Source organism: Rhinatrema bivittatum, chromosome 13 (genome assembly GCF_901001135.1).
Source record: "Rhinatrema bivittatum chromosome 13, aRhiBiv1.1, whole genome shotgun sequence".
Lineage (NCBI taxonomy): Eukaryota > Metazoa > Chordata > Amphibia > Gymnophiona > Rhinatrematidae > Rhinatrema > Rhinatrema bivittatum.
In genome coordinates this window covers 4271648-4296858 of record NC_042627.1, presented here as the reverse complement: position 1 = coordinate 4296858, position 25211 = coordinate 4271648, and the positions used below count along the sequence as shown (strand labels likewise).

Sequence of the window (25211 nt, the reverse complement as noted above, 5' to 3'; positions counted from 1 at the left end):
CTTACATATTAGTCTGTACAGAGGCGCTCTCTCTGAAATTACCTATGTGATGTGGGAGCAGGGAAATTAGCCTAACCATGCCCCCTTTTTGGGTTTTTTTTATCAGGCACTATTTCCTCTATATTTATAGCAGTTTGATGAATCTAGGCATCTGTGCGTTAGCTTTTAGATATGTTTTGTGGGCTGTCTGTTTATTTTATCTTAATGTTTAAATTAAAAGTTGTTTTTACATATTTTGATGTTATGTTTGTTTGGTTGTGTTGTACTGTGTTTTATCTTTTTGACTGCATTTTGATTATTTGCATATACATTTTGCATTTATTCCTCACCTTGGAAAGGCATGCAGAAAACTGAATAAATTGTGATGGGGCAGTGTCTGTGAGAGGAGCTTGGATTCCTACTGCTTGTGCTGTCCCTGTTCTGTACCTGCCTTGGCAGAACTGTAAATAGAAAGATCGGTAAATAAGTAGTAGGTGAAACCTTTTTATTGGACTAAATACATTTCTGACTGGCATTTGAGAGCTATGCTCCATTGATCCGAGGAAGGAAATGCAGCGCTTGAAAGCCGGTCAGAAATGCACCTTTATTTTTACATATTCTAGTGGACTGACATGGCAGTTGCATCACTTTATCCATTGACCAAGTTGGGAAGTGCTTAATTGAGGATCTTTCAGTAGATCTAAGCTTATTATGAGTCAAAAATAAATCTGGAAATCAGCTTATCTCCTGAGGTGGAGGCTTGTGTTGCTGGGGCTGCAGAGGCAGTATTCCTTTGGTGTACCAAGTATCACTCTTATAGTGCTCCCTGCCACTAGCTCTAATGTGGCTTAATATTATTGCTACTGAGAGGTGCATTACTTGGCTATAGGAGTGGGCTGTGTGAGAACAGTGCAGAAGGAACCTGCCTGGGAGCTGTGGTTAAAAGAAAATAATTGAAGATTGCAGTTTTGTCATGTCTGCCTGTTAAGTGGAAGATAGGGTTTTATTTTATTTATTTATTTATTTTTATTTTTTCTATACCGGCATTCGCGATAAATATCGCATCATGTCGGTTTACAATTAACAAGTGGATAGGGAACAAAAGGTAAAAAATAGCATTGATCTAAGTAATAAAAATAATAATAATAGTAGTAAAAACATTAAACAAGAGAAGGCTAAGGAATGCAGTTACAATAAAACAAGGGAGTAATTTAACTTGGATCAGAGAAAAGAAGCAGGGGTTTAAATAGAGAGTTGTGAAAATTGCAGAAAAAATCCTGCGGGAAAGTGGCAAACTAAAACCAGGCAGCAGTGGTGACAGGAGCCGTGTGCTAGGGATGGAGGATGGATAGGACGAGAGATGGTCTCTTTCTTACTGTGTTTCATTGGTGGATTTATTTTTTTAGTTTCCAATGAGGTCCCGGAGCACCCCTGTGTGTCTCCAGTCTCCAATCACGTTTTTGAACGGCGACTTATTGAAAAATACATTGCAGAGAATGGGACAGACCCAGTGAACAATCACCCCCTGTCTGAAGAGCAGCTCATTGATCTCAAAGGTAAGGCACAGGGAGATGCTTTATGTACAGTATATCCGTGTGGAACCTGAATGAAGCTCTGCTTTTCATTTGTTCGTGCTGTATTCATGCGTTACGTGCATCCGTGTGATGCCTGTACGGGGCTGTGATGAAGATGTTTGTATTGAATTGCTGCTTTTCATTTGAGGCTTCAGTCTACTATGTACTTTTAAAAACTTTAAACACTAATAGCTTCTCAATCCTGAAATAAAATCTGAAAGGTAATTTGATGTCTTAATGCATTATTCAGATTTTTGCTAAACGTGCGTTAGTCTGTAGGTAAATCACCAGCCTCTTTCATCATGTCTTTCCTTATCTTGTCCACAGTTGCACACCCAATCCGACCAAAGCCCCCATCTGCCACCAGTATCCCGGCTATCCTGAAGGCACTGCAGGATGAATGGGTAGGTGCATGCAGCTGGAGGTGGGGCTTTGGCTTGTTTAAAGAAAAGGCACAGAGCTCATGATCCTATTAGGTGGAAGCATGCTTGGGGGGACCTTGGAAGAAGGGGATGATCAAGCCAGTTAAGGGGCAAAAAAGGATAATGGGAACCAGAGCCGGGCTCAGCTTGTGAAGGACCCCCTGAATTGCTCTGTTTGATTTCTGGGATGGGGGAGGGGGTACAGCTCCTGAGCCTTTGTTTGGTTTCTGAGCCTCTGTCTTGCCCTCTGTTTGGTTTCAGGATGCCGTCATGCTTCACAGTTTCACTCTGCGGCAGCAGCTGCAGACGACTCGCCAGGAGCTCTCCCATGCCCTGTATCAGCATGACGCTGCATGTCGTGTCATCGCCCGCCTCACCAAGGAGGTCACTGCTGCAAGAGAGGGTAAGTTTGTAGTCTGGGGGGTGAAGGGAGTGGACCGGAGAGAAAACAAATACAAGCTCTACAAACATTTCTGGGTTTGTCAGAAAAGTCAATATAAAGTCCTGAAGAAATAGGATCTCCTAAGTGTATGTGGCCTGCTACAATAATAGGCCTGCTGGTGAGTCAGTTGGATTTGCCTTTAGCTGCCCCAGTGACCTGCGTGGAAAAGAAATACAAACATTAAACCCAGAAACGAGATGCAAATCATGGAAAACAGGAAAGACAAGTCCCTTGCGTCCCCTGTCTGTAACCTGCTACTACTAGACACATGCAGAGCTCCGACACTTACTTCTCCAGAGAGCTGATGCTCAGGTCAAAATAAACAAGTCCTATAGGAAATGTATTTATTGTAGAGAAGTGATTAGGATTTAAAAGCAGCCTCTAAAAGGTGAGTAGTTATTTAAACTTGATTTTCCTAGCATGTAGCCAGATGGACTCAGGACCAATCGGTTTATGCTTCCCTGCCAGCAGATGGAGGCGGAGTCAGGTTTCAAAGCTGACGTCACCCCTAGATGCATCCCTGCAGTGACCTCAGCCCTTCAGTTTTTCTCCGTCTCCAGCAGATGCAGACATGCTTTCCCTGTGGGGATCGCTGTACTTTTGGAAGAAGAAATTCTACTTTTAAATTGGAGAAAAGATTGACCCCACTGTCCTGCGGTGATACCTAAAGGTCCCTCCCCCAGTTGAGAATACCTGAGGCGATTTCCGAGATCCCTCAGAGGTGTGCCTTGGTCAAGTTGCCGGTTCCCGGCATGGACTTTGCTGCTCAAGCAGCTGAAGGCAGCAGGAAGCCGAGCACGGCGGTGATGACCAAAGCCCTCTTCCCCCCGCAGCCGGAGAACGTCTCTGTACTCAGGCGGTAAGCGCTGAGCCCAGATAAATTAAAAATAAAGAAAAGATGATTTACCGATCCAGAGACAATTGGTGGGATTTCCGGTAGGTTTCCTCCGGTCTCCGTGCTCTGTGCGCCTTACCAACGTCGTCCCCACTCTCGTGGGGGTAAGGGGAATTGGACCTTCGAGCGGGTTGATTAGCCCCTGGTGGGCTAGGCCCAGCTTTACGCACACCACATGGTGGGCCTCATCGGCACTATCTTGCGCGCGTTTATGTGAGAGCGATACAGCCCTATGTAGGACGTCGGTACATGCGGCGAATTGGCTGTGCGCATAACATCAGCACATACTTATGCACACGTCGTAAGCGCATACAGGAAAAGCTGAGCGCATGGCCTGAGCGTGTGCCTCTCCGCACCCTGTCTTGGCGCTGTAAATTTGTGTGCATATAATTTTTTAAGCACGAGCCATTTGGAATGCACAGTTACCGCCGCCAATGGTGCTGGCCACCAAGAAACCTAAGCGCCTTGCTCTCTGCGCTGCTTGTCGTATTAGGGCTTCACAGCCTGACCTGAATTCCAACTTGTGTCAGGGCTTTGAAGAAGCCCAAGGAGAGTTGGCTTCCTCGGACTTTGCTAAACCTGGCTCCTCCCATTCAGATGATGGGTTAGTCAGAGCTTTATCTGGAAGTAGCCCGGATCTGAGTACTCCCAGGACTGGGTCATCTGTGAGAGAGGGAAATTCCACGACACCTACCCCAGTACCTCCTGGGCTAGGCTTGAACCTGGCTGCCTTCTCTTGGATGGAATTTTTCCAGGGTCTTCAAGCCTTTGTATAGGTGCGGTCTGCTACCTCACTTGCCCCTGTTTGGATGGAACTGCAGCTGGTAACCCCTCTGTCTCCCAGTCCTATTGGCAGACCTCGAGGCAGGCCTTGCCAATTGTATCCCTGGCAGGGACCCGGATGACACGGAGGAGGATACAGATTCCTTGGAAGATGGGGAAATTCCACCTGGTTTAAACCATGGTTTATCGGACCATGGTATGGTTTTTCTATAGAGACGAATTGCCAGCCCTGGTTTCCCAGACCCTGAAGATGCTGGGAGTTCATGGGCCGGACTCTATGTTGGAACCAAAGAAGAACCCCATTCTGATTTCCCTGTGGAAAGCTTCTTGCTGCTTTCCATTACTGGAAGCCATCCAGGAGTTGATTGACCTGGAATGAGATGCCCCAGAAGCAAGTTTTAAAGAGGGACGAGCATTAGAAGCTCTATACCCACAGGATCTGGCAGTGAGAGAGCATTTGCGTTTCCCTAAAGTGCCATCTCTAAGCGAACAACAACTATCCCAGTGGAGGGAGGCGCGGCCTTAAAGGATGCGCACGATAGATGGATGGAATCCATCCTTAAACAGCATTGGACGCTGTAGCAATGACCTTACGGATTGCTTTTGTTGTGCCGTGGTAGCTCGTTCTTTCCTACTTTCTCAGACGGTGGATGAATCTGGGGTGAATTCCAGAGCGGTTATGGAACCCGCCGCCGCCGCCTTTTTAGAAAATGTGGCTCGGTTCTAGTTCATACTTTGGCCAGCTATGGCTGCGGAATTGGTCAGCAGACGCAACCTCCAAGGCAAATCTTGCAAAGATGCCCTTTAAAGGATCTTTTTTTTTTTTTCATTTTCATTTCATAAAATGTATTAATCGCCTAACACAAAGTAGGCCTAGGCGATGAACAGAAATACATACATAGTAAAACCAATAATAAACATACACTTCAGACAAAAATTTTTGTTTCACAGAAACTGGAGAAAAGTACTACCAAATACTGGTATCTATGTCCCTAGATCAAGTTATTTATTCGTCAGTTGACATTAACGAGAACTCATAGCAATTACTCTACTCACATTATTCTCATTTTTCTAATAACCATGTTCTCACATTCTTTTCTCTGATAGCCTGAAGTATGTGTAATTCAGTTGTTACATATTATAAGCACGATGGATCACTCCTTTTTGGAAGCAAATTGGAAAAGCTGGCCAGTAAATGGGGCAAATCTCCAGTTCCCCGGATACCAGAAGATAAGAGAAAGCAGTTACAGCGCCCCTTGCCTATGAGGGGTCGATCCAGGGGCTCCCAACGCTTTTGCTCCTACAATCCTTTCGTATTCGACAGCCCAAGAGAGGGGCAGGTTCAGGTTCGTCCCGAACCCCCCAATGAAAATTTGCCGACCCACCCTCGGAACGAGGGGATAGGGGGTCGTCTGTCCCAGTTCTACCAAAGATGGGTCGAGATCACTTCGGATAAATGGGTACTGGAGGTCATACGAGAAGGATATGCACTGGAATTTCACAGCACTCCTTGGAACGTATTCGGGATGTCTCCTTGCCACTCTCAGCACAAGAAGCGGGCAGTGGAGACTACTATTCTGAGGCTCCTCAGGATGAGGGCTATAATCCCAGTACCTGTGCCCCAGGAAAATACGGGGCGTTATTCCATCTATTTCATCGTAACCAAGAAGGAAGGTTCCTTTCGCCCATGCTGGACCTCAAGAGCGTCAACTGACATCTACGAGTGAATCAGTTCCGCATGGAAATCCTACGCTTTGAGATAACGGTCGTACAACCGGGAGACTTCTTAACTGTGACTCCTACATCGCTCTAAGCTTCAACAGCAAGAGGTAATGGAAAAAAGGATTTGCACTCATAAAGAGGGGAGTAGCTGGCTTGTTACGGCGGTTACTACCCCAAACCAAATATGCCTGATACTTCACTTTCAATGCATATACAGCATAGCTCTCTGCTTCAATGACAGGGGAGAAGAATAACTGATACTTCACACATCCAGCAGAGCTCTCTGCTACAACGGCAAAGGAGAAGAAAAAGGGTTCGCACTCAAAACGCGGGGAGTAGCTGGCTTGTTACGGCGGTTACTACCCCAAACCAAATGTGCCTGATACTTCACTTTCCATGCATATCCAGCATGGTTCGCTGCTGCATCGGCATGGGAGAAAGACTGATACATCACGCATTTCCAGCATAGCTCTCTGCTTCAACGGCAGGGGGAAAAAAAAAAAAACAAAAAAAAAAAAAAACTGATGCTTCACGCATATCCTGCATAGCTTCAACGACAGGGGTGAAGAAAAAAAAAAGGATTCGCAATCACAAAGCGAGGAGTAGCTGGCTTGTTACGGCGGTTACTACCCCAACCAAATGTGCCTGATACTTCACTTTCAAGGCATATCCAGCATGGCTCTCTGCTTCTACAGCAGGGGAGAAGAAAAAAAAACCAACAAGAGCTGTACAACATAGTCTAGGTAAAACAAATAAGCATGGGTGTAGCTTGCTTATCGCAGCGGTTACTGCCCCTACTACCCCTAACTAATCAAGCTAGATATTTCACTTGCATGCAGCTCCATCACTGCTCTCTACATTAATGGTGGGGGTGGAAGGGGAATAGAACAAGGAGCTAAGAGTAACAGATAAGAATGAGAGAAAAAATGTGCGAGGCTTGCTGGGCAGACTGGATGGGCCATTCGGTCTTCTTCTGCCGTCATTTCTATGTTTCTATGTTTCTATGTTTCTATAACCTTGCTGGACCTATCCGAGGCCTTCCTACATATTCCAATCTGTCAGGAACAACAACACTTCCTATGCTTTTCGGTACTGGGTAGCCTTTCTCAGTTCTGGGCAATGCCCTTTGGCCTCAGAACATTTTCTAAGATTATGGTGGTCGTAGTGGCAGCATTGAGAAAAGAGGGAATTCTGGTGCAGCCATACTTGGACGACTGGTTGATCTGGGCCAAGTCCGTGGAAGAGAGTCTCCGGGTGACCAACAGAGTGACCTTGTTCAGGAAATGGTTGAATTGTAAACCTGGACAAAAGCAGTCTCAAGCTCTCCCAGTCCTTGGAATATCTGGGAGCCCAGTTCAACACCAAGCAGGGCAAAGCTTTCCTTCCGACCACGCGCATAAGGAATTTGATGTCCCAAGTGTGTCAGTTGATGAGCATGATACACCCGACACTGTGGAGCTATCTCCAAGTTCTTGGCTTGATGGCAGCAACCCTGGAGGTAGTTTCGTGGGCGAGGGCACACATACGACCACTTCAACGCTCACTGCTGTCACGTTGAACCTGCAGTCTCAAGACTATTTGATTCGCCTCCATCTAGCTCATCAGTTTTTCTTGGATAGTGGCAAGTGGTGGATGCTTAAAGAAGTGTCTATGAAGCAGTTATGCGTAGAGTTGTCCATCCCCTGGTTTCCAGCATTCATGGTACAGGAATGTATTAAATCTGAGTGATATCCCTGATTTTTATGTTTACTTTCTGACTAACCTGTCTCATGATTGTGTCTAATCCCATTATAGTATCTGCTCCATGCCATCCTGTGGCAAGTTAATTTGAGTTTTTGACATGCGATGTTGTCTCCTGCTCAGCGGTGTATAGTAATTAGCTGTCCTGCTGTGTATGGACTCCAAGGTGCTTCTCCTTCAGGGCACCTGTGCTAAGATGCCTCGCTCTTAGACTTGAGATGGCAAGCGCACGTATTCAGTTTATTTTCTGTGGGTAACTGTGCAAGCTCCTCAGCTGGTATTTACCTCATATCTTTTTTTTTCTTTTTTTTTCATTGCAGCTTTGGCAACTTTGAAGCCTCAGGCTGGTCTTGTGGTTCCTCAGGCTGCACCTGCGGCTCAGCCTGCTGCTGTGGTGAGTGCAGGAGAGAGGAGTTTCTGCCTGTGTCCTGGGTTTGGCTCACACCATGAATGCTCTTTCCCTCTCTGCCTGCATCTTTCTTTCTACTCTATTCCTGGCGCCCTCCCCACTCTCCTTCTGTTTGTCTCCATCTGTCTTTCTAACTGGTATGTTTCTTTTTACTCTGCAGGGAGCAGGAGAACCAATGGACCTGGGAGAGCTGGTAGGAATGACATCGGAGATTGTTCAGAAGGTAAAAAGCACCCAACATGGAGCCCCACACCCTTATCACCTGGGCTTCTAGTGTTAGGGATCAGTTCTCAAGAATTTCACCAAAAACCTTTTAGCGACTCCTCAAGCTATTCTAGCACAAAATGCCCACAATTTTGTGCCCCTCCCCAAGCACCTGACACTCGCTCTAAGTCCTGCGATACCACAGAGAGCGCACACTACTTCAGGACAGATCATTTCTCAGATCCTTCCCCTTTTTCAGCCATTGCCTTACAGTTCCTTCAAACAATCTGTTTCTTCCCACACTCCCTCTTTCACCTCCAGGGTCTCAATCTGCCCACTCCCCATATCTCTCTCTTGTCTCTCTGGCCATCTTCTTATACCTCCCTTCTCCCTCTCCCTTGGTTTGTCTATAATTCTCTCGTTAACTCTTGCCCTTTTTTACTAATTCATAAAGGTTGTTTGTATTTAGCAAGCTTGAGAGTGGGATTCTGGAGCATCAATTCCTCTCCTAGGAGGTGGAGCAGATTCTGCCCCGCTCCTTCCCTCCATGGGAGAGAAAGCTGGCAGTGAGGGGTGGGTTCTGGGACAGCTGGCATTGGTAGTTTAGAGGCCTGTGGGATGTGGTGCAGTTGGTGTCATTTCCTCCCCAAAGAGGGGAATCAGGAGCAGCAAAGTGGTTTTTGCATTCGTACTGTCTGTCCCTCAGCCTGGAAGCCTCTTATCTCTGCAGGAGCTCATGGCTATGGTTGTTTTCTTATCTTTCAGCTGCAAGACAAAGCTACAGTGCTGACTACAGAGCGTAAGAAGGTGAGTTAAGTAGTGTAAAGAATGGGGCTTGTACTTTTGGGATTCTTGCTAGGGAGAACAGAAATACTTGGACGAGTGGCAGTGGTGAAGCGACCTTGCGTGGCTTTTGAAGGAATCTTGGCTTTTTCTCCATGGAAAAGCTGCAGTGAAAGCCCAATTCCATGCGCTGTGATGGCCAGGGCTGGGAGTCCCCAGAGAAGAACAAACTAATTGTTGCTTGCTCTCTTGCACCTCTTGATGGTCAGGGCTGGGAGTGCTGCATAAGCAGTGCTTGCAGCCCTAGAACTGGTGATATATAAAGAGCTGGCAGGTGAGGGAGGTGCATTCTCTGTAACTAGGATAAGCAGGAATGCTATGACATGATGATGTGTACTGTCAGGAAGGGGAGCAAATAGAGAAGAAAGCAGTTAAAACTGTGCATAGAATCTGGGCTGGCGGGAGCTGATAACGCTGTGAGAATGCCATTACTAACAATTCTGTATCCTCCTCCCATCAGAGAGGAAAGACCGTCCCCGAGGACCTGGTGAAGCCTGAGGAGCTGAGCAAGTACCGGCAGCTGTCCTCGCACGTGGTGAGTGACGGGGGCTGGCTCTCTGAGGCCCTTTTCCTGTCCCTTCTGTTTGAACACCTGCTGGTGTGGGGGTTTGCTGAATTTGTGTGGAGAGGGCTGGATGTTACATTTTTGTCTGGCAAAGACAGCTTGCCAGTCCCGTCTTAGATCAGGTAAACTGCCCTCTCTCACCTCTGGCTGTCACATTTGCCTCTTTTGGGATGTATTCTTCTGCATAGCCACTGATTAGTAGCTCATATTCCTGTTTGTACCACAGATCAGTCCAGACAAGTGGGTTTTGCATTCCTAGCAGCAGATGGAGGCAGAGAACTAAAAGCTTTGAGGCACAGCTACTTAACCCAGTGTGCCACCTGCAGCCCCTCAGTATTTCTCTGTCTCCAGCAGATGGTAGAGGTGCCACCTGCAGCCCCTCAGTATTTCTCTGTCTCCAGCGGATGGTAGAGGTGCCACCTGCAGCCCCTCAGTATTTCTCTGTCTCCAGCGGATGGTAGAGGTGCCACCTGCAGCCCCTCAGTATTTCTCTGTCTCCAGCGGATGGTAGAGGTTCCACCTGCAGTCCCTCAGTATTTCTCTGTCTCCAGCAGATGGTAGAGGTGCCACCTGCAGCCCCTCAGTATTTCTCTGTCTCCAGCGGATGGTAGAGGTGCCACCTGCAGTCCCTCAGTATTTCTCTGTCTCCAGCAGATGGTACAGGTGCAGAACTGTAGTAAAGAAGAAAGAAGGGTCAGAAGAAGAGAAGTTAGAAGACGCTCCCTGAGGTGTTAGGTTCCTTCGTGGGCCATCCCTCAGGTTGAGCCAGGTGAGCGGGGGATTAGTAATCCCTGACCAGCTTTAGCCCACAGCAGATCCAGTGGTCTGACAGCCCAGGGATCCTGGTTTCCTCTTATCCCCTGAAGGCTGCTTCCCAAAGGTGCTGCCAGCAGCAGGGAAGTTTTCCTTTTTTTTGGCTTGAATTTGTTCCTTTGCTGTGGCTGCTGTTTCTTTAAAAAAAAAAAAAAAAAAGTGTTACAATTTTCTTTCAGCAGCAATAGCTCAGGCTGTTCCTGGTTTGATCATCGGGGTAGGCCCGGGCTGGGGAAGGAGCAGTGTAGCTCCTCTGTTCGCGGCTTCGGGCTGCATTGGGCAGCGTTCTCCTCCTCTCCCATGCGCAGCGATCACGCGGCTTCTGTTCCTCTGCAGCAGGCCCGGCCGCATGGAGACGAGATGGTGCCCACAGCGGTTTCCCAGCACAGGAAAGCTTGTCGGGCCAGCAGCCTGGATCGGGGGTAGCTGAATGCAGCGGCGCTCTGCTGTGATTCATTTTTGGAGGAGAGGGGCCCTCCAGGAGGAGCGAGGCTGGTAGAAGAGCTACAGTTTCCGAAGGCCATGTCAGGATCAATACTGGGGGCCTGAACAGCCTATCAGGCAGGAAAAGGTTCTACAGCTCGGAAGGTGACAGACCCCTGGGAGCCCAGGGACTCCCTTACCCCGTTGTCTCCGGCGATCCCATCGGAGGGAGGGGGCGGGGTGGAGATGCGAGCTCCGGGCCGGTCAGGGGAGAGGATGACGTGGTGTTTTGCTTATGCATAAGGCCTTTTTAACCAGGAAAAGCACTGGTTATAAAAGTCATTTCTGTCAGCTGCAAAGAGGCCAAGGGACTCCTTCACTGGTTGGGCCTGGACTATCCTGAGGGGCCTGGCAGCTTGGATGATTCAGACCCGGATGACCCGGAAGATGGTCTTGGGGGTTGGTCTGAGGGTGGATCAAGGTGACCCAGCGGACCTCATGGCAGATGTCGATCAGGACGGGAATAAGGACATGGCTGATCTGGAAGAGGTCTCGATAACAGAGGGAGGTGACCCGCGGGTGGTTCATCTGCTCCGTAAGGAGTTGAGGCCCCTTATTTCCCATGTTCGGAAGGAATGCTTACTGGGAAGAACTGTCAGAATGTGTATATATATACAGAACCTAAAGAAGTTTAGCCCCTTGGGTTGATTGGCATTTTTCCTGTTTCAGGGGCTCCAACTTTTGGGTTTGGCGTTTGCCGTCATTTAGGGGGTTGTTGAGGAATTGTTACTCTATAGTTGGCTTGGGTACAGGTCAATACAGAGGGACTGCAGGTGGCACTCTCGGATATGTAGCAGTGCCTCAAAGCTTTTAGTTCTCTGCCTCCATCTGCAGGTAGGGATGCAAAACCCACTTGTCTGGACTGATCTGTGGTACTTCAGGAATGAAAATTAGGAGGTAAGAACCAATTTTCCTTTCCTGTTCATATCCCAGATCAGTCCAGACAAGTGGGTTTTGCATCCCCCAGCACCAGAGTTTCCTGCGGTTCTCGGTGCTGGGGGACCATTTCCAGTTTTGCGCCCTTCCGTTCGGATTAGCCACTCATATTGCAGGCGTGGACAACGTTCAAGCGGATTTTCTCAGTCACCAACATCTAGACCCAGGAGAGTGGGAGCTGTCGGCAGAAGCGATGCGTCTCATCGTTCGGCGATGGGGGGTTCCGCATCTGGATCTGATGGCCACTCGTCTAAACGCCAAGGTGGCGCGCTTCTTCAGTCGGTGGAGAGAACACGGCTCAGAGGGCGTGGATGCCCTGGTGCTTCCGTGGCCTCCTCGCATTCTGCTTTATGTGTTTCCCCCGTGGCCCCTGGTGGGGAGGATATTGAGGCGCATAGAGTATCATCAAAGTCTGGTGATTCTAGTAGCTCCGGAGTGGCCAAGGCGCCCGTGGTTCGCGGATCTCGTCAATTTGGCGATGGACGGGCCCCTGCGTCTCTGCCATCTCCTGAATCTTCTTTGGCAGGGTCCAGTATTTTTCGATCTGGCGGATCACTTTTGTCTGACGGCTTGGCTTATGAGCGGAGGTCTTCAACTGCCTTAGTCTATGCTAGAGTGTGGAAGGTTTTTGACGCTTGGTTGGTGTGTTACGGCTTTCTCCACGGCGGGCTTCGGTAGGTCACATCCTTGCGTTTTTGCAGGATGGCTTGAAGAAGGGGTTGGCCTATAGTTCTCTTCGAGTTCAGGTGGCGGCTCTGGGTTGTCTGAGGGGCAAGGTTGAAGGTTATTCTCTTGCAGCTCACCTGGATGTGGCGCGTTTTTTGCGCAGGGTTCGGAATTTACGTCCTCCCGTAAGGGCTACATGTCCATCCTGGAGTTTGAACCTGGTTCTTAGAGGTCTCTGTGCTGCCCCATTTGAACCTCTTAAGACAGCCACCTTGAAGGACTTAACTCTCAAGACTGTATTCCTGGTGGCCATTTCGTCCGTGCGTCGAGTTTCGGATCTCCAAGCGCTTTCATGCAGAGAACCATTCTTGCGTATTTCTGAAGCCGGGGTTTCGTTGCGCACGGTACCTTCATTTGTGCCTAAGGTGGTCTCGGCCTTTCATGTCAATCAGGAGGTGGAATTGCCTTCTTTTACGGAGGAGGAGCTCCGCTCTTCTCAAGGTCGGGATTTGAGGCGTTTGGATGTCCGTCGAGTGCTTCTGCGGTATTTGGAGGTTACTAATGACTTTCGAAGGTCGGATCACTTGTTTGTGTTGTGGTATGGGCCCAAGAAGGGTCTGCAAGCCTCGAAGATGACTATCGCTCGTTGGTTGAAGAGTGTGATCGCGTCCACATACATTGGCTGCGGTAAGTCTGTTCCGGAAGGTCTTAAGGCTCACTCCCTGCGTTCTCAGGCAGCTTCGTGGGCTGAAAGCCAGTTTGTGTCTTGCCAGGAGATTTGCAGGGCGGCCACTTGGAAGTCCTTGCATACTTTTGCTAGGCATTATCGTTTGGATGTTCGTGATCCATCGGCAGAGTCCTTCGGGAGCAGCGTGCTTCGAGCGGGACTCTCGGGGTCCCACCCCATTTAAGGCGGCTTGGGTACATCCCAGCAGTCTGGACTGATCCTGGTACATACAGGGAAAGGAAAATTAGTTTCTTACCTGATAATTTTCGTTCCTGTAGTACCAAGGATCAGTCCAGACGCCCGCCCAAGTCAGTTTACGGAGAGTCCACTCGACATTCTATCGGTTTGTTCTTTTGCAGTGTCTACGTCTACAGGTTGTAATTGCAAGTGTGATGCAGTTTATACGGTAAGTTGTTCGCCAGTTTATTTCTAGTTCAATATATAGGTGACAGGTTTGTTTCTGTCCTTAGGCAATGTTGCTACTTGATCTGGTCAGTGGTTGTCCTACAAAGTTTGGGGTTCTTGGCGGGAGTGATTATTTAGTGCCTTCTGCTTTGATATCGAATATACTGAAGGATGGCAGGTGGCACACCAGTATATTAATTTTCCTTTAGATCTCTTGCTCTTATGGACATGAAATAAATTAATGAATTAATAAAGAAGAGTAAAGAAGAAGAGACATTAAAGGCAGATTGTTGATGGTCTTGAAGTTGTCCACAGCTTAGCTGTTGCAGAATTTACTGGCAGGCCGATGTCACCGCAGAGGTATATGAGGGGGTGACATCAGCGAGCTTTACATTACTATCAGTAGACAACAAACGTTAATTGGTGTCCAAAGTTATTTTTCTCAGTGTGGTTATCGCGGACTCCAAAGATACTAATGCAGACCATAAAGAGTCCATTGTAATCGTGGCAGGTTTTGTCAGAGGAGTTCTAGTTGTTAAACATACCTTCTAACCAGAATCTCCTGCTCCTAAGGGATCAACGGCACCTTCCCCAATTCCTGAGGCTCCTACTAGACAAGTCATCACGTCAGCTTCCAGAGACAGAGTGCACACCTGTTGTTTTTTTTCTCCTCTTTTCTTTCCCCCACCCCTCTACCCATGACATCTTGTCCAAATATAAGCAAAGGTTGGCTCTAGGCAGTTATCAGGCAACAGCATGGGTAGAAGGTGACTCCAAACGAGATCTGCAGGGCAGCCATCTGGTCCCTCCCTGCATTCATTTACCAAACATGTCCTGGGGAAGTCAGAGGCAGTTTTTGGAGCAGGCATCCTCAGGCAGGACGCGCTTCCTCCTGCCTGAGGGAGTAGCAGCTCTGATGCTTCCCTGATGTAATGACTGCTCTATCAGGAAGATAAGGAAGTGACATTTTAACATAGCTGATAAATTCCTCTCTCTGAGTCCTACCAGACCAATCCAGAAACCCACCCAGAAATACGGTACTGCCAAATTGCACAAGGCAGTGGTTATAAGCATCTCCCTGCCCTTTCTTTCCATGCTTACCTTGGGAGGGGAATATAATCCTAGACTCCATCCTTGAAAAAAATATATAATATAATATATATAATATTGAAGGAAAGGAGGGAGATAATTTATGGAAAAAAAAGAGGAAGCTATAGATGATATACATAAAACACAGAGGTTTAATTAATGGATGAGTGTCTGAAGAGTGAATCAGGGTTTTTCTCTCTGGAACTCTGATGCTCTTGTGGATTTCCTCACGTGAATTATGTAGTTGGCTCTTTTGGGCTTTGACAGAAGGTTACTTGCAGTTGCCTAGAGCCACACCTCTGTTATACTTGGAAAGAGAGAAAAAGGTGTGTGCTCTGTTTCTGGCAGCTGTGAAGGAGGGAAATCCATGATGCAATGACTGAGCTAGCAGGACACAAGGAAAGGAAAATATCAGATAAGATAAAATGTCACCTTAAGTCTTTGTACACAGCTGTGATTCTATCTGTTCTGTGTTTAGGGGCTGCACAGTGCCAGTATCCCAGGAATCCTTGCTCTAGACCTCTGCCCCTCAGACACCAACAAGACCCTGACAGGTAAGCTGTCTGTCCTGCAGGTCTGATGGCTTGTTCCCAGCTGAGCAGGCATGTCCAGCCCCCACCCTGTGTGTATGCTGCTCTAAAACTGTTGGCACCAGGCTGAGGTGGAGGACCTTTGAGCTCAAGGACTGTGCTGCTGTGTGCAGAGTATTGGATAGAAGAGTGTACCCCTGCTATAGTTTAGTGTGTGTGCCTCTGGATGCCTGCTGTCCTCTCCTCTCTGCTTGTGATAGCAGAATGATTCTGCTGTGATGTGAGTGCATTCCCTCTTCCCTTGCTTCCTCCATGACAGAACAGGATTGCCTTGTCTCATTTTATTGTGCCTTTATTCCTTGTTGGCATAATGTAATGTGTGTCCCCTGAGATGCCTGGGGGACTCTGATAATCATCCTTCTCCATTCCTCTAGGCGGAGCGGATAAGAATGTTGTTGTGTTTGACAAGAGTTCCGAACAGATTCTGGCCACCCTCAAAGGTCACACCAAGAAGGTTACCAGTGTCGTCTTTCACCCCTCCCAGGTAAGATCTGTCCCTATCTTTCCACCTCCTTTCCCTTGTGTGTTCTGTCTCTTGCTAACAGTTTCCTATTCTCACTTCTTTAGGAGCTGGTGTTCTCGGCGTCCCCAGATGCCACCATCCGCATCTGGTCTGTACCAAATGCTTCCTGTATGCAGGTTATTCGTGCTCATGAGAGTGCTGTGACAGGGCTGAGTCTCCATGCCACCGGTGACTATCTGTTGAGCTCTTCTGATGATCAGGTACTGCATATGGCTTCACTTCTCCAGCAGGAGCCCAGTTAGAGGTGTCGTTCTGGTAATACTCCATTTTCTCTCTTCTCCCTTCAGTATTGGGCTTTCTCAGATATCCACATGGGACGTGTTCTGACCAAAGTCACAGATGAGACATCCGGCTGTGGTAAGAACTTTGTCGGGTTCAGGATCCCATGATTGCCACCATTTACCAGGGTTTCACACACAATCAGAATCCCACCACTACTGCCATCTGCAAAGGATCCATACTTGTTCCAGCTTTCCCAATATTGGTATTTGGTTTTGCTATTGATCATGTAGGATTTGAACGTGAAACCTTTCACCTTTTCCTCTCATGATCTGTGCTGGATTTGCTTTTGTAGTTTAGCCAGAGGAAAGATCTCTCTTTGAGCTGGTTTCTCATTTATCGCTCCTAATTCCTTCTTCTGGTTGGATCTACTTATTGAGTAAAATCATTTTTTCACATTTCTGCTAAAGACTTTGTTTCTCCCAGTATATGTTAGAGGTCCAGTTTCCTGCAGCACACTCTGATGCCAGAGCTCATCTTCTCCCACCCCTATGTAAACATCTAATCCTAAATTGATAGATTGGTGTCTTACAGCATGGTCTAGGTCCACTTGCCTCAGTGAAAAGTAATAAGGTAATTATGCTCTGTATTTGTGTGTCCCTTAACCTCACTCTCTGTCTCTACAGCTCTCACCTGTGCCCAATTCCACCCTGATGGGCTCATTTTTGGAACAGGGACCATGGACTCGCAGATTAAAATTTGGGATTTGAAGGTGAGGATTCACTCGAGGGAAAGGGCAGAAAGGTAGAGCCTTATAGTGGTATTGCTGGAGTAGAGTTCATTTTACAGCCCTTAAGTACACTGAAGCACCTCTCCTGTGTCACCTATGAAAGTGAGAAAAGTGTGCGTGCTCTGTCGCTTCTCAGTTCTTGCATGGATAATGCAGTTCAGCCTAGGTTTGTCTTGCTCATGATGTCAGCGAATGGTAGGGTGTACACTGTGAAGAAATGAGCAGGGTGAGCGAGGCCAGGCGAAAGCAATGGCCTCGCGGTGTCAGCCAGAAGGCTCCTCTGGTTACGCAATTGGCCAGCGGACCCGGCGTCAAAGGTGCGATTGGACACTTTTAAAGGTAAGTTGCTTTTTGGCAAGGACCTTGAGCAGCTCATTAATTCCTTGGGTGAGAACAAGGTTCATAAGCTGCCGGAGGACCGACCGAAATGATCCCGAGCTTTTGTGCCTTCCTGGTCCCGGTTTCGGGGCCAACGTCGATATATGGCTCGGGGGCGTGGTGCTTCTTCTCGGGGTTATCCTTCTCGGTCTCAGTCTTGGTCTCAGCCCTTTTGAGGTCGCCGGCCCTTCCGAGAGGGGGCACCTCAGCGTATCACCCCGAAGCCCGCTTCCCAATGAGATTCGGTTGACCCATTCCTCCGTCCCCCATTTAGGGGGTCGTCTCTCCCTATTCTTCGAGGAATGGGTCAAGATCACGTCGGACCAGTGGGCTCTCGAGATTATCCGAGACGGTTACGCTTTAGAGTTTTCTCGAGACCTGCCGGACCTCTATGTAGTCTCTCCTTGCGGACGTCTGAAGCGGGAGGCTCCAGCAGCTGGGCACCATTGTCCCGGTCCCCGAGGCGGAGCTTGATGACGGCCAGTATTCCATCTACTTTGTCGTACCAAAGAAGGAAGATTCCTTTCGCCCGATCTTGGACCTCAAGAGGGTCATCCGGGCCCTCAAGGTACCTCATTTTCGTATGGAGACCCTGAGGGCGATCATAGCAGCTGTTCATCCCGGCGAATACCTGGCTTCTCTCGACTTAACGGAGGCATACTTACACATCCCGATTCACTCCGAACACCAGAAGCTCCTTTTCGGGAGGACCTAGATCAGTTGGTTAAGCTGCTCGGGGAGTCCAAGGGTAATAGGTTGCCAGAAGACAGACAATCTTCGAAGAAGGTTTTTTCCTCTCGGGCTCACTTCCGGGATTTCGCCGCTTTCGACCCGGCAGATATTCTGCGCCTTCTGGATCTAAGCAGACTCAGGGACGCCAGCAGCCCTTTCGTGGTGGTCGCCGCACTGGTAGAGACTCTGGAACCCTCAGTGCAGGAAGCAGTAAGCCCTCCCAATGAAGCCACGAGCACCCATTCCGTCGTCGAAGCTCGAAGGCAGATTAGCCAACTTTTACACAGAATGGGCAAGGATTACCTCAGACCGTTGGGTTTTGGAGGTCATCAGAGATGGCTATGCTCTAGAGTTCTCACGTCCAGTTCGGGAAGATTTTGTGGAGTCCCGCGTGGTCTCTTACGGCAAGCGCGAGGCGGTTCAGGAAACCCTGCAACAACTGCTCGATCTATGGGCCATTGTCCCAGTTCCAGTGACGGAGCAGGGACGGGGTCGGTACTCGGTTTACGTTGTAGTCCCCAAAAAGGAGGGCACGTTTCGGCCTATCCTCGATCTCCAGAAAGTGAACCGCTGTCTTCGAATCCCCTGTTTTCGAATGGAGACCCTGAGGACGATAATGGCTGCTGTACGGAAAGGGGAGTACCTAGCGTCCCTGGATCTTATGAAGGTGCATCTGCATATACCAATCCGACTGCACCACCAGCGGTATTTACGCTTCAAGGTCCTGGGTCAGCATTTCCAATTTCGAGCCCTTCCCTTCGGTCTTGCAACAGCTCCTCATATGTTCACCAAAGTCATGGTGGCTGTGGCGGCCTTCCTTCGCAAGGAGGGGATTTTGGTCCATCCGTACTTGGACGACTGTTTGATCTGAGCGAAATCCTGGGAGGACTACGAGAGATCAGTTTGGAGAGTGCAGTTCACGTTGCAGTCACTAGGGTGGATAATCAATGTGCAGAAGAGCCACGTGGAACCCACCCAAGCGCTGGTCTGCTTGGGAGCGATGTTCGATACCTTTCGCGGCAAGGTGTTCCTAGCGGTGGACCCGGGTGACGAAGTTACAAGACAAGGGCCGGGACCCTCTTCTGAGGGAGAACCCTAGAGTTTGGCATCATTTGCCAAACTATAGGGTTCTCCCTATAGTTTGGCATCATTTGCAGGTCCTAGGATCCATGGCTTCCACCTTGGATTTGGTTCCATGGGCGTTCGGTCACTTACGACCGTTACAGCGTGCGCTCTTGTCACGATGGAGTCCAGTGTCGGAACAGTTCCATTTGCCGATGTCGCTGCTCCCAGCGTCCAGAGCCAGTCTGTCGTGGTGGCTTTCGCGCGATAATCTGGTCTGGGAAGTGGATCTGGACACTCCGGATTGGGTGATAATCTCCACCGATGCCAGCCTGTCAGGCTGGGGAGCAGTTTGTGCAGGCAAGACCGCCCAAGGACTCTGGTCCCTGACGGAAGGTTCCTGGTCCATCAGTCGCCTCGAAACAAGAGTGATACGACTCGCCCTACACACATTCCTACCCTGGATCGAAGGCAGAATGGTGCGAGTGTTCTCCGACAATGCGACGACTGTAGCTTACATCATTTGCCGAGGCGGGACAAGAAGTGCCGTGGTGGCGCTTGAAGCACGACTCTTGTTCGCCTGAGTGGAGCGTCGTGGGAGTTGTCTCTCGAAGCATGGAATCTAATTAGGACATTGCCGCATCTCATGTCGCAGGAGTAGACAATGTGCAAGCAGACTTCCTCAGCAGGCAGCAGTTCGATCCAGGGGAGTGGGAGTTGTCTCTCGAAGCATGGAATCTAATTTGCGCCAGGTGGGGTGAACCACAGTTAGATCTGATGGCAACTTGAGCCAATGCAAAGACAGAACGCTTCTTCAGTCGTCGAAGACAGCAGGGCTCGGATAGGGCTGGACGCTCTGGGGGGTCCTTGGCCTACGGAAATTCTTCTTTATGCCTTTCCACCATGGCCTCTCATCGGGTGGCTTCTCCGTCGCATAGAACTCCATCCTGGCAGGGTGGTACTGGTAGCTCCAGAGTGGCCGTGTCGCCCGTGGTTCGCGGATTTGGTTCACATGGCCCTAAGGGGCCCTTGCAGCTGGCTCATCTTCCGTGTCTGCTTCGGCAAGGACCCATATTTTCGGATCAGGATGATCGCTTCTCTCTAGCGGCTTGGCTTTTGAGAGGCGACATTTACGCTTGAAGGGTTATTCCGAGCAGGTCATTTCCACTCTCCTCCAGGGTTCAATGTCCGGCTACTTCTATGGCCTATGTTAGGGTCTGGAAACTTTTTGAGACGTATTGACTTCAGCGCTCTTGCGATCCGTTAGCAGTAGATGTTCCAGTGGTATTGGACTTCCTGCAACAGGGACTCGCTAAGGGTTTAGTGTTCAATTCCCTTCGAGTGCAAGTAGCAGCCTTAGGCACCTTAAGGGGCAGGTTTAATGGCTGTTCGCTGGCAGTTCACCCAGAATTTGCTCAGTTTCTCAAGGGGGTCAAACATTTGCGTCCTTCCATCCGCCCTCTATGCCCAGATTGGAGTTTGAATCTAGTGCTGCGTGTGCTTTCTGGAGCCCCCTTTGAGCCTCTCTGCAGGGCTTTGCTTAAGGATCTCACCTTAAAGACTGTGTTTTCGGTGGCCATTTGTTCGGCTCGCTGGATTTCAGAATTGCAGGCGTTGTCGTGTCGCGATCCCTTTCTCAGAACATATGATGATAGGGTGTTGTCTCAGCCTTTCACGGCAATCAGACGGTGGAGCTGCCGGGGTTTCCCCAGTGGTCTCGGAGTTCAGCTTAGGAGAAGGATCTTCATCTTTTGGATGTTTGGCGCACCTTGTTGTGCTAGTTGGAGGTTACCAATGACTTCAGACGTTCAGATCATCTGTTCATCCTGTTCAGTGGACCAAAAAAGGGAGACAAAGCATCTAAAGTGACCTCTCTTGTTGGATTAAGGAAGCTATCTGCTCGTCCTACATAGCCCGGGGCCATCAAGTCCCCTTGGGTTTCAGGGCTCATTCCACCCGGGCTCAGGCGACGCCCTGGGTGGAGTGTCAACTACTGTCGCCTCAGGAAATCTGTAGGGCGGCGGTGTGGTCCTCTCTTCACACTTTCACTAAGCTTTATTGACTGGATGTCAAAGGTACTGGAGAATCGTCCTTCGGTGAGAGTGTCCTGCATGCTGGTCTTACGGATTCGCGCCCAGTGTAGGGTGGCTTGGGTACATCCCACTGGTCTGGGTATGTTCAGGAAATGAAAATTGGTTCTTATCTGCTAATTTTCGTTCCTGAAGTAACACAGATCTGTCCAGAAACCCACCCCTTTCTTCAAATACCGAAAGACTGTCTTTTGCTGAATATTTGCTATTTTTTTCTAAGAGCTCCTGTTGCAGATATTCTTGATGGAGCAATTTCATAGGAGTTTGGTTTCTGATTGTTTTTCTTGGGGGCGAAAAGGTTGTAGGTTTGTTTGGGTTTCAACCCCTTCGCCCGTTCGTTCAGTTAGTGTGGGCTTGGATTCAAGCCAATACTGATGGACTGCAGGTGGCACTCTGGTATATGTAGCAGTGCCCAAAGTTTTGCTCTCTGACTCCATCTGCTGGTAGGGATACACAACCCATTGGTCTGGACTGACCTGTGGTATTACAGGAACAAAAATTAGCAGGTAAGAACCAATTTTCATATACTTGGTCCACTTTGGGATTTATTGCACATATCATCCAGATGCATGGGACAAAAAAACCCTGTGCATCTGGACTGATCTGTAGTATTCCAGGCATGAAAAGTAGCAGGTAAGAACCAGTTTTCCTTTAAACAGACCTACATAAACGGAATTGCAATAATCCATAGCAGTCAATATAAAAGTCTGAGCAAAAATCATTTTTGGGCAGAATGTACTTCAGTGATTGAATCATTGTAAGCTTAAAGAATACTGTTTTATGACAGCATTCAGTTGTGGCCTCCGAGATAGTCGTGACTCCTATGAAAATCGTAAATCCCTTATAGTTCCAGAGAAGGAAAGTGAACCCAAATCAATTGTCAAACTGGTGAACTGTTCAGGAATAAGTGCCTGATCTATCCATAAGACTTCCTCCTTGCTGGTTTTTTTTTTTTTCTTCTTTTACTAGCAGGAGCTGTAAGTTTGCTCTGATGGCTCCTTATCAGGGGTCCATGCAGGGAATAAGAACATAAGAAATGCCATGCTGGTTGAGACCAGTCCAGGTCGCATCACTCCCTGGGATAGCAATAGCTTTCTTTTAGTCTATTTGGCCAATAATGTTTTGCGGACTTTTCCTCCAGGAACTTGTCCAAACCTCTTTTTTTAAACCCTGCCATGCTAGTCGCCTTGACCAAATCCTCTGGCAACAGATTCCACAGTGTGATAATGCACTTTCTGCTGGTTGGCAGTTTTATGGGGTGAAAGGATAAGCTACCTTTGGCAGGTGTATAGTACTACGACAGATCTCTTTGTATCCGTGCAGATCATTTTAGTGTGTCCTCCTGTGTGTGGGAACTGCTCTGTGCTGCGCCCCCCGAGGGAGCCCGTGGTGGACGTCCCTCCCCTGTCTCTCCTCGTGCAGCGCTGTTGGGCTAGCCCTCAGAACTCTGCGGTGTGTCGTGCTGGTAGAGAATGCCATGGATGAAGGACTACCCGCTTTACTAGCCAGGTAGCCCTCACGATCTCTCCTCCCCTTCCCCAGGAACGCACTAATGTAGCGAACTTCCCAGGGCATTCCGGGCCGATCACGAGCATCGCCTTCTCGGAAAACGGCTACTACCTTGCCACGGCTGCTGACGACTCCTCCGTCAAACTCTGGGACTTGCGCAAACTAAAGAACTTTAAGACCCTGCAGCTGGATGACAACTTTGAGGTGAATAATTTTCTTTTCCCTCTCATGTGCCCTCCCAATGCTGCCCGCTTTTCCTCCTCTTTCCTCTTTCCTCCCTCCTTTTTCTGCATTTCTCTTCCCCTGTTTTGTTTCTTGCCACCTGTCCCCCTGCTGTATGGTGCCTCCCCTCCAAACCCTCGATGTGTGTGGCACACTTGCCCACCTGTCTTTATCTGCACAGGTGTGCAATGCTTTGCTATCCCACCCCAGTTGTGGCCGGCTTTGCCATTGGTCTTCTGCCGTCCCGTGTGTTTGTGATGGGCTTTTCCTCCCGTCCCCTGTCCTTATCACCCCAGGTGTCTGCTGAGCTCAGATACCTGCCCTTCTCGGTGTGCGGCACGCTGATACCTGTCTTTCTCTGGTGTCCATCCTCCTAGCTCGGCTCTTTTTTTTAACCTTGATTTATCTCTCCGTCTCTCTCAAATCTTTTTCTCTTATCAGTTTGTTTTATTGCTATAAAGAGCATGAATATTGCGAAAGTGATGTGAAATATGTGAACATATGGTGTAGATATCACGAGGTGCAGGCAAAGGCTGCGGTAGACGTTGTGACAACTTATGCTCTACATGAAAGCAGCTGTGGCTTTTGCTAACACTCTTGCAGTGTTTTCACATAGCAGAGTGCATTTTTTTTCCATCGTTTTAGTAAATTAAAGTTTGATGGTTTTACCCAGCTTAATAAACTTGGTCTCTTGTAATTGGTGTGGTATTCTCCCTTTCTCAGTGAGCTCTGTGTGGCGCTGATTAGTTTCATGTCTGTGCACCCCTCCCTGTATTTATGCCACTGCAGGTGAAGTCACTGATATTCGACCAGAGTGGAACTTACCTGGCACTGGGCGGCACTGACATTCAGATTTATATCTGCAAGCAGTGGACTGAGGTCCTTCACTTTACAGGTAAGTCCAGCCATGCTCTGACTGATGAGCACTGAGTGCTTGATGCCGTGCTTGGCTTCACCCCTGACCTCTTCCTCCTCTGTCCACAGAACACAGTGGCCTGACTACAGGAGTGGCATTTGGACATCACGCCAAGTTCCTGGTCTCGACGGGCATGGACCGCAGTTTGCGCTTCTACAGCCTGTGAGCTGCTGGGCCCTGTTTTTCTTTTTCCTTTGTAGAGTGTAGTGTGTTGTCCGGAGATGATTCCTGCTGGAACGCATGTCTGGGAGGTCAGAGAAAGGTGCAGACTTTGCAAGGGCAGAAACCCAAGCCAGATTCTTCATAACTTCAGCTGCTTTCTTGGCTGCATGGCTTTCCCTTGTTTGGTCTTTTTTTTCCTAGCCCTGGCTTCTCGTTTTGTCCTGATAGATTTTATTTCTTAAAATTTTTAAATTTTTTTTTTTTTTTATAAATAAAATGTGCATCTTTTTTCTTTTGATTGCGTCCTCGTTCTGCCTGTGGCCCTGACACAGCAGGGTCCTAATTCTCCTGCATAACAAACTAAACTCCAGTGTGATGAGGGCTATTTTACAGATTGTTATAACTACAAATTGAATTCTCAAATATTTTTCTAGTACTGCTCCTTTAAAGCTATTTTGATAATTCAGTGTTTTGAACAAACAAAATTACTTTTGTTTTCCTATTTTCTTTCATTTCTGGAGAGAATTTATTGTAGGAAGTTCTTAGGGAACCGTTCCTGCTTATTTAATCAGGGTGCCACTGTGGTGTTTATCATCAGAAATCTGTGCGAACATCTTTCTGACACGTTAGATGCAGGGCATTCTTGCTGGTCCTGGAGGGCTTCCATAAAAATCTGGCTTTCTGTTGTCTTAAAAGGTGCAAATTAACCTGGTCCTTGGACCTAATGTATATAAATACGTTTGATAAATATTCCTGGTGGACATTCTGAAACGCAGGCAGGTTTGCAGCCCGTGGTGAACTGCAGCTGCTTTGCAATGACAAGAAACCTGAAATGTGATTTTAGGGGGGGAGGAGACAAAAAAAATCAGGGAAAAGTGCAAAGGTGTGGTCAGACAATTCAGTACTTTTAAACTGTTTTTACTGTTGGGCAGTACACAGCTGCACAATAATAATTTCTAAAAGGACCATCCCTTTTATTCTCCCCGCATTCAGAAAGGCGCTGTCACATGAAAGGCCTCTTAGAGAGGCGTCGCTACAATGGAAGAGGCTTCTCGGAGCCTGCAGTAACCCCCAGCCGCTGCTTCTCTCTCTGCAGCCAGCGCACACATCCCTTGTGGCCCTTGCTGGCACCCTGTACAGCAGGCTGTCTGGCTTTTCCCTCTCTGCTGATTCCAATCAGCAGAAAATGATTTTTTTTTTTGGAGGGGGGGGGGGTTGTTTTTGGTTTTTCCCTGCTGTAAATGAGATTTGGAGGAAGAAGTGGTGTAAGAAGAGGATTTTTTTAAGGAGTTAACGAGTTGAATAAAAAAATATGACCGCT

At 48.4% G+C, this 25211-nt stretch overlaps 1 protein-coding gene across 3 annotated transcripts in view; it reads left to right on the top strand.

Annotated features, from left to right (window-relative positions):
- The window catches only part of PRPF19 (pre-mRNA processing factor 19), a 27504-nt gene extending 2293 nt beyond the window's left edge, over positions 1 to 25211 (top strand). For all 3 annotated transcript variants that reach the window (XM_029574698.1, XM_029574696.1, XM_029574695.1), the window contains exons 2-16: positions 1386 to 1535; positions 1881 to 1957; positions 2237 to 2378; positions 7878 to 7951; positions 8127 to 8189; positions 8936 to 8977; positions 9474 to 9548; positions 15176 to 15251; positions 15662 to 15771; positions 15855 to 16010; positions 16098 to 16167; positions 16716 to 16801; positions 22624 to 22794; positions 23602 to 23707; positions 23797 to 25211. In XM_029574698.1, the coding sequence (XP_029430558.1) occupies positions 2246 to 2378; positions 7878 to 7951; positions 8127 to 8189; positions 8936 to 8977; positions 9474 to 9548; positions 15176 to 15251; positions 15662 to 15771; positions 15855 to 16010; positions 16098 to 16167; positions 16716 to 16801; positions 22624 to 22794; positions 23602 to 23707; positions 23797 to 23894 (1260 nt within the window). In that variant the 5' untranslated portion in view covers positions 1386 to 1535; positions 1881 to 1957; positions 2237 to 2245 and the 3' untranslated portion in view covers positions 23895 to 25211. The remainder of the gene's footprint in view (positions 1 to 1385; positions 1536 to 1880; positions 1958 to 2236; positions 2379 to 7877; positions 7952 to 8126; positions 8190 to 8935; positions 8978 to 9473; positions 9549 to 15175; positions 15252 to 15661; positions 15772 to 15854; positions 16011 to 16097; positions 16168 to 16715; positions 16802 to 22623; positions 22795 to 23601; positions 23708 to 23796) is intronic.